At 43.3% G+C, this 7,025-nt stretch overlaps 2 protein-coding genes across 2 annotated transcripts in view; one reads left to right on the forward strand and one right to left on the reverse strand.

The window, feature by feature from the left end:
• FOXM1 (forkhead box M1) overlaps positions 1 to 194 on the reverse strand; it is a 7,315-nt gene extending 7,121 nt beyond the window's left edge. The window contains 1 exon segment of the mRNA XM_010187450.1: positions 1 to 194. This exon segment is cut by the window's left edge and continues 383 nt beyond it. Within this exon segment, the coding sequence (XP_010185752.1) occupies positions 1 to 194 (194 nt within the window).
• A 3,631-nt stretch (positions 195 to 3,825) lies between these two features.
• RHNO1 (RAD9-HUS1-RAD1 interacting nuclear orphan 1) lies at positions 3,826 to 6,774 on the forward strand. Its single transcript, XM_010187470.1, has 2 exons — positions 3,826 to 3,993; positions 6,127 to 6,774. The coding sequence occupies exons 1-2, from the start codon at positions 3,826 to 3,828 to the stop codon at positions 6,772 to 6,774; spliced, it is 816 nt and encodes a 271-aa protein (XP_010185772.1).
• Positions 6,775 to 7,025: the final 251 nt, after the last annotated feature.

Genomic DNA, 7,025 nt, shown 5'->3' on the forward strand with positions numbered 1-7,025 from the left:
AATTTCTGCAGGCCACAGTCCATTTTGTCTCTGGATTGGCTGTTGTGTTGGTCCTCCTGGCTGTGATCCTGCTTAAGTGCTTTTTCTTCCTGACCACTGTTCTCATCTCTTGCTGAGGTACTGGATGCATCCTTAGGTGTGAGGGTCAGTTTCCGTCTTTTGAGAATTAAGGGCCTCCGAGGGCTGGTCCTCATTGTTGGTCTATACAGTCACTCTCCATTGAAAGGGATAAGAACAAATCCTGCAAAACAAAAGGTACAATATAAGAGTGCAGAGGGCAGAAACAGCTAGGAAAGGTGCAGCAGGTCACCACAGGCCTCCCACAGAGCACACATTCTCAGCAATTGCTACAAAGCTAGAAACAAGGAAGGAAAATTTTAAAAAAAGCATTTAATAAGGTTGACAAGGCTACTGGAAAACAGTACTGTACCTCCTTCATCCACACCTTGTGTAAGCAGGACAGGAAAGATATTTGCAGAGTAGGTAATTCACATCACAACTTGTATATAATAATAAGGAAAGCATGTACCTGTGTTTTACAGAAAGGGAGATTAAGACTTAGCTGTAATTTGACTTGATCAGCATAGATCAGCAAGCTGGAGGGGAGAGAAATTAGAATGTAAAAATATCAGTTCTGATTCTTATATCTTATTGCTGTAACCAGCAGATCACAAAACCTGAGAGAAAAGGCAATTTAACAGATGGTTTAAGATCTGGGAAGCAGAGATTGTCCCAAACATTTCAAAGGTGCACAATGAATGCTGCAGCAGTTAGGTGCTTTAAAATAAATGTAAAGTAGATGCTTTAGTCGTTCCTTCTGTAGATTTGTCAAGAACCAGATAAATTAATCATTGGGCAGCATACAATTTAAATGTCAAACTTTTGGGCAACAGACAATTCAGATCATAAAGCAAAGGAGAGAAAATTCAGATATATGCTTTCAGGGTAAGATGCAGCGTATCCCTTCTAAGAACACCATTTATAAACATCACGTCATTTAAAAATTAGGTGGAGGCTGTCTCTTGCCACAAACTATATCAGAACAAGAATAAACAATAAGTACAATTTGTGTATCATTAGGGACAGGCATGCAGAATAGAGACAAATAAAAAAAGCAGCCTTTTGCATTGATAAATTTGACTAGGGCAGCTAGTAAACAAGAAAATTCTCAGTAGGAGTCATCTCCATAGATACAACCTGGAAAGAGTCCACCAGAAACAAAACTGAGCTGATGCCCTACGTGCAGGAGCAGACAGCCCTGCAGTCAGGTGCTGCCCAGCAGCCAGAGGCCACCGATAGAAACGTCCAGCGTCGCACATGGGTTGTAGCACCCAGGCACATGCATGGCCCTTTGGGATCTGCTCTGCTCCCTTAAAGAAAGAGACTCCTAAGACAACGCCAGAAGAATAACCCTTAGCCAGCCTCCAAAACATTGCATTTCCTACAGGATCGAGCCACTTCCTTGTTGTCGTTTATACAGTTGCTCTATCATCTGATGCCTCTGCCCTACTCGGGGAGGAGGGGTTGGGAAAAGGAAAGGAGATTAGTGGGTTGAAATAGAAGTATATTTAATAATAATAAAAGTAATAATTAATAATAATAGCAGTTATGATATAAAATACGCAGAGTTATACTCAGCCAACATTGTGGGGGAGTAGGCCTCAGAGTTAGAACAGTGAACAAGTTCCTCTCAAAATGTCAGCCACAGAAGAGGGAGAGAAGGAGGAAAAAGGGCCGTCCTTAGCAAACTCCCCAGTATATTGTGAATGTGAAGTTTATGGTGTGAATAGTATTAATTGGTCAGTCTGGGGTTACCTTGGGGCCAACTCCCCCAGGTTTCTGCTTCCTCTAACCTCTGCACTGCTTTATCTCAAGACTGCTGAAGACCTTGAGCATAACAACGTTAGCTGAAACCTACAACAAAGCCTTATCACTTTGTTCCCATGACATAAGGTGTTGCAGTCCTTACAAAATCGCAGTTTTCCTCAACAGAAAACTGACTCTCAAATTCTGTTCCACTAAACCAAGACATTCCTAAGAAGGCCCCCAGCCGCACTACCACCAGCACAGGCCCAGGAGCAGCCCCGTGGGCTTCCCAGGGGTGGGAAGGCGGAGAGCCCTAAATGGATCCCACCTCCTTCTTTTCCCACTCCAGCCCCAGCCCTGCCGTGCTCTCCGGTGAGTCCGTCAGACCCCTCCCAGGGCCCCTCCGGCCTAGCTCGGGCCTAGACGTTTCCATCTCCTGGCCGCCCTCTTTGCCGAGCCCCCTGCCTCCAGCTCCCGCGGGGAGACACCAGGCAGCGACTCACCACCTCCGCGACCAGGCCGGGAGTACGGAGGGAAGCGGCAACCGCGAACACTTCCGGACTTCACCGCCGCTCACAGCGGTGATCGTTTCCAGGTTTGAATTTGGCGCCCGGCGACTCGTTAGCGTCACGTGCCTGCCTGGACCAATGGGATGTAGCAGGGGGCGGGGCGGATTGGACCAATCGGCTGCAGCGGCGGGGGATACGGATGTGCCTAAGGGGTCGGTTTCGGTCCCCGTTCCTGTTCGGGCCTTTGTTCAGCTAGTGCTGGAAATGCGGGTCCTGTTCTGGTAGGAGCAGCCTGTCAGCCCTGCTGTCTGCCCGGGCAGCGGCCGGTGGAGAGCCGCGGGGTGTCGGCGTTTAGCGGGCGTTACGGTTGTGTCTGACTTGGGGAGCTCGCAGGACCCCTGAGGAGCTGGGTAAGCGGTCGTGCAGTGGAAAGCGCTCTTGTTAACGTGCCTCGGCTGTGCTACTCTGGTTTTGGATGAAAAAGTTAAATTAAATGTTGCCTTAATTAAAATTTATGTAACTAGGTAAAACGAAATCAATCAACAAAAAAATCCACCCCCAAAGGTATGCAAGATATGTAGAATACAGGAGGAAAACAACTTAAAAATTCCTGAAACTAAATAGTACAGGTAGCCAGAGACTAGAAATAGAAAGGCTTCTGGTTATCTCTGCCCTACAGTATATCTTGGCGTTACAATCCAGTTTTATGGATTAAATTGTAAAAAGAAAACAAGTTTTTCTGACTTTCGGTTCCTAAGTTATTCCTTATCTGTGCCTAGCCTAGATATTGAGCTAATGTGAAAAAATTATTTCAGTTTTTTTGACAGCTGACTTGACATAGCTGGTTCACTAGGTCAGCTACTTCCATTCAATTTTTTTTTCTTCTCCCCCAGCGGTTTGAATTTCCTTAAAATTTCTGCAACCAAGCCTGTTCTAAACATAGCTGGTTCTGTATTTCAGTATTTTAGTCAGGCCTTATCATAGACAGTGGTCTTTCAAATTACTTCTAAAATATTTTATGAAGAAAAACGTCTATGTGAGTTTGCCTGTCTTGCGTATTAAAAATACGTGTTTTTGTAAGAAACTAATTTTTCCAGTACTGTTGAGTCTTGCCCAAAGGCCAGTTCAGAACTCTTTTTTGCAGCTGGGATACCTGTTTTGTTTGCATCGCTGTCTGTCAAAGTATTTGGCTATCAGCTTTCATAAAGCTTTGTATTGTTTATTTGTTCTGCTGTGCATGTCTATATTTACATGAAAATTGATAGAAGGTTCAGAAACTACTGGTAGGAAAAAGTCTGCATAGATATGTATAGACTGTACTATTGCATAAATGTTTTACTTCAGTTAAAAGCTAAATCTGAAATTTCCAAACAAGTTTGTCTTCAAGCCCATTTATTTGCCCTCTACAGATCTGAGAGCATTTTAGCATCTCCTTGGGGTGCTTTCCTCTTTCTCCAGTTGGCTCTAGCAAGCATCATGAAGTTTCCGAGTGGTTTTACCACATCTTTTGATGCCTCCAAAGAAGAAATGTACCCACAAGGCCAGGAAGGCAGAGCTGACGTTCCTTGAGAGGCCGCGGGAGGGACCTGTCCATTGCTATGAAACTTTGCTACCTTCTTCCAAGAATCCAAGACGTGTTCCTGCAAAACCTGTAGATCAGAACACCTCTGCTGCCTGGGTTGGTATGAACTATCCTTCCCCCTGTGTCCCTCAGCAATGGTTTTCAAGTTTCTCCCATATGTCTCAACAGAAAGCTTTATGTCCTGGATACCGAAAATTTGTAGCACGGACCTGAATTCATTGTAGCTGCGTAAAGCATTAACAAGTACTTCTGAGTTGCTTCACATTCTAACTGCAATCACTAAGGTCTTGGTTATTTGAGGTCATGAAACTCTGTGCAGTGTGCACTGATTAATATGACCATTTGTCATCCGATAAACTAATTCTCATCAGGAAAATGCAGTTTTCTATGGCAACTGAAAACCCTGCACATAACCAACATTAGAGGGAATATTTTTATTGGCTTGCTACTTGAAATAACTGCTGAACACTAAATGTTACATGTTAAACTACTAGGTGTTTTGTTCAAATCTGACACTGCTAAATTTAGAAAACATTGGCTTTCATGTCAGGATTACTGGTTCTAACCTGCCCTCTTTCTCAGTCCGTGTGTTTTGAATAGTTTCTTTCCATATCACCTTTCCGATGGGCTCCTTTCTGGTCTGAAAAATAATATTCCAGGGACTGTTTGTAGTTTTCTAAGATACTCCTTATATCAGGTAATGTAAAGATTATTTTTATTCTTTTTTTTTTTGAGCAAACTGGTGCTGCAAAGACAGACTGTTCCTGTACAACAATAGTCATCACCTAGGGGAGCTCTGTTTAAGCATTATTGCTGCTTGATTTTGTTCTTCACAAAGCAGACTCGGGAAGCATGGTTTCAAACCTGCATGAAATGTTCCTTTGTTCCTGGTGACCTGTAGTTATTTTGGTGATGCCTTAACCTTGAAGAGAAACATATTCAATTTTTGTTCCCTTTTATGCATATATATGCCTGAGGCAGCTCTATGAATTCTGAAATGCTATGTAAAACTACTACTGTGAATTAGCATTCTTTTTGTTTGGAAGTTTGTTTGGTACTTTTGATTCTATACATACAGTGATTCTAAGATTTGTCTGAAGCTGAAACTGCTAGATATTTTTCCATTTGAAAATCCTGGTAGGTTTGTAACTTCCTGAAGCACCCCCTGCAGAGCTTCTGCCAACTTGTTTGTGGCAACTGATTTTCTGCTTCTCTCTTCTTGGTGTTATCTAAGTTTTTCATACCTTCTTGACTGCTAGGCTCCTGCACTGTTAAAGTCTACCCTACATGTTCTCTAAAGCCAGGAAGTCACAGCCTCAAAGTCAGTGGTTCCTCTATGTTCTTTTAAGTATCTGCCAGGATAAAGTTATCAGGGAAACAATTCTCTCATTTCCTGCACAAAGGCTTTTTGCATTCAAACAGTTAAGTAGTACAGCAAACAAACACAATCCTTAATTAGATTGCACTTAGGTTTTTTTTTTTTTTGGAGGGGTCTATGTGGTAACTGAGCAATGCTGGAAGGGATCTGTAGTTACGGTAGCTTGAACCCAGTTTGGTGTGCTCTAGGGAAAAGCAAACTGCAAGAAATGGAACCTTTTTTTTTTTTTGATACCCAGGAAGATGAAGAATACCATAATAGAAGGATTTCCAGGTTTTGAGTAAGAGTCCAGAATCTCTCAAAGAAATATAAATTGTTGAGCTTTGACCATCTTCTGTAGAAAGCTGATTTTAGAAGTGCTTTTTGGGTAATCTGTTACTCTAGAATATAGATATTAACTATGTTTTGAAGTAAATATGCTTTGAGGGAATAGTCTGGAAGCCTTATTAACATAATCTAAGGTGATGGAGCTAAGTGGGCATCCCTTAAATAATTTTTTTTATTGCTCTTGGGTTCAACCGCTACCTGTCTAGGGAAACTGAGGTAGTAGGTAATTGAATCTATTCAGAGTTATGCTAAGACACAGAAAGAAATAGGATCCATCTCTGAACTGTTTTAAATCTGCAGGGGTTACAGAAATAGACACTGGTTAGACTTTATAACCAAAATCTTGGGTGCCTTTTAAGTTGTTGAAGGATAGCTCTTTTCTGAAAATAGTGGCAGACCAGATTTCCCACTTAATGAACACACTGAAAAAAAGATTGGATAAGTGGAGGACTAGAATCAGGTTGGCAATACTTTGTCTGGAGAAAATTGTTGCTTTTTTCTTATTACTACACCTTTTCCTTCAGGTGTGCCCACAATTTGAACCAACTGAATCAGTGGTGTTGAAAGCATGCCAGAAGAAGCATTGTGGTCCTCGCAAACCCCAGAATCAGGATGCCAACCCCAGTTCGTTTCACACAGGAGGAGCTTGTCGAAAAGGTATAGCCTGCAAGTTTCCTCCTTTAACTTTTGAGAATCCAGAAGGACGTGCAGTCCACCCCTCGGATCATCCGAAATGCTCAAGGAAGAACACGCAGAGCTCTTGCAGCCAGCCCAAGAAACGAGCAGCAGCAAAAGCCAACATCCAGGTGAACAGTCCAGAGAACTGTAGAGAAATACCGTTACCTGCTTCCCAGCCTGTGGAGCCAGCAGTCTTTAGTCCACCGAATGTAGAGACTCCACAGGTACCTTCCATAAGGAACCAGAGATGCTGCAGAGCTCTGCCACAAACAAGTAGCCATGCCTGGCATCTGGAAAAAGAGCTGGCATTTGGTATTGATCCCTGTGGGAGAGAGGAGTCGGCAACAGTACTGGTTATGGATACTCCCGAGCATGAGTATGGAGTAAAGGTTACTTGGAGACACCGACCTCACGTCATGAAATACTTCAGGGAAATAGGGAAGCTGAGCACCACTGACATAATGGTGAATGCAAACCTCAAGGACATGGCCTGACATCTGACTGGTGGGAGCAATAATTTTATGTGCACAGATACATACAAATAAACAATGTGACTTCCACGGATGGAGAGGAAAGGTGATTTTAAGCCAAGCTCTGTGCTGTGGCTAGCTGATTCCTCCAGAGAAATACCCCAGCAGGGCAGACGGCTGTTTTTTGGGGGATGGAAGTATGCTGGGCCCAGGCTTCGTAGGGCATCGGGGTGGCTTTCCTCGTAGGGGCTGTTACTCCAGCCCCGAAGGAAGGG

This window comes from Mesitornis unicolor, unplaced genomic scaffold, assembly GCF_000695765.1.
Source record: "Mesitornis unicolor isolate BGI_N332 unplaced genomic scaffold, ASM69576v1 scaffold41540, whole genome shotgun sequence".
Taxonomy (NCBI): Eukaryota; Metazoa; Chordata; class Aves; order Mesitornithiformes; family Mesitornithidae; genus Mesitornis; species Mesitornis unicolor.

Excerpts from the sequence above, each read along its gene's own strand:
- RHNO1 (XM_010187470.1), top strand. The coding sequence starts at position 3,826 with ATGCCTCCAAAGAAGAAATGTACCCACAAGGCCAGGAAGGCAGAGCTG. Across the intron at positions 3,994-6,126 it reads AGAACACCTCTGCTGCCTGG|GTGTGCCCACAATTTGAACC; the intron begins GTTGGTATGAAC and ends CTTTTCCTTCAG.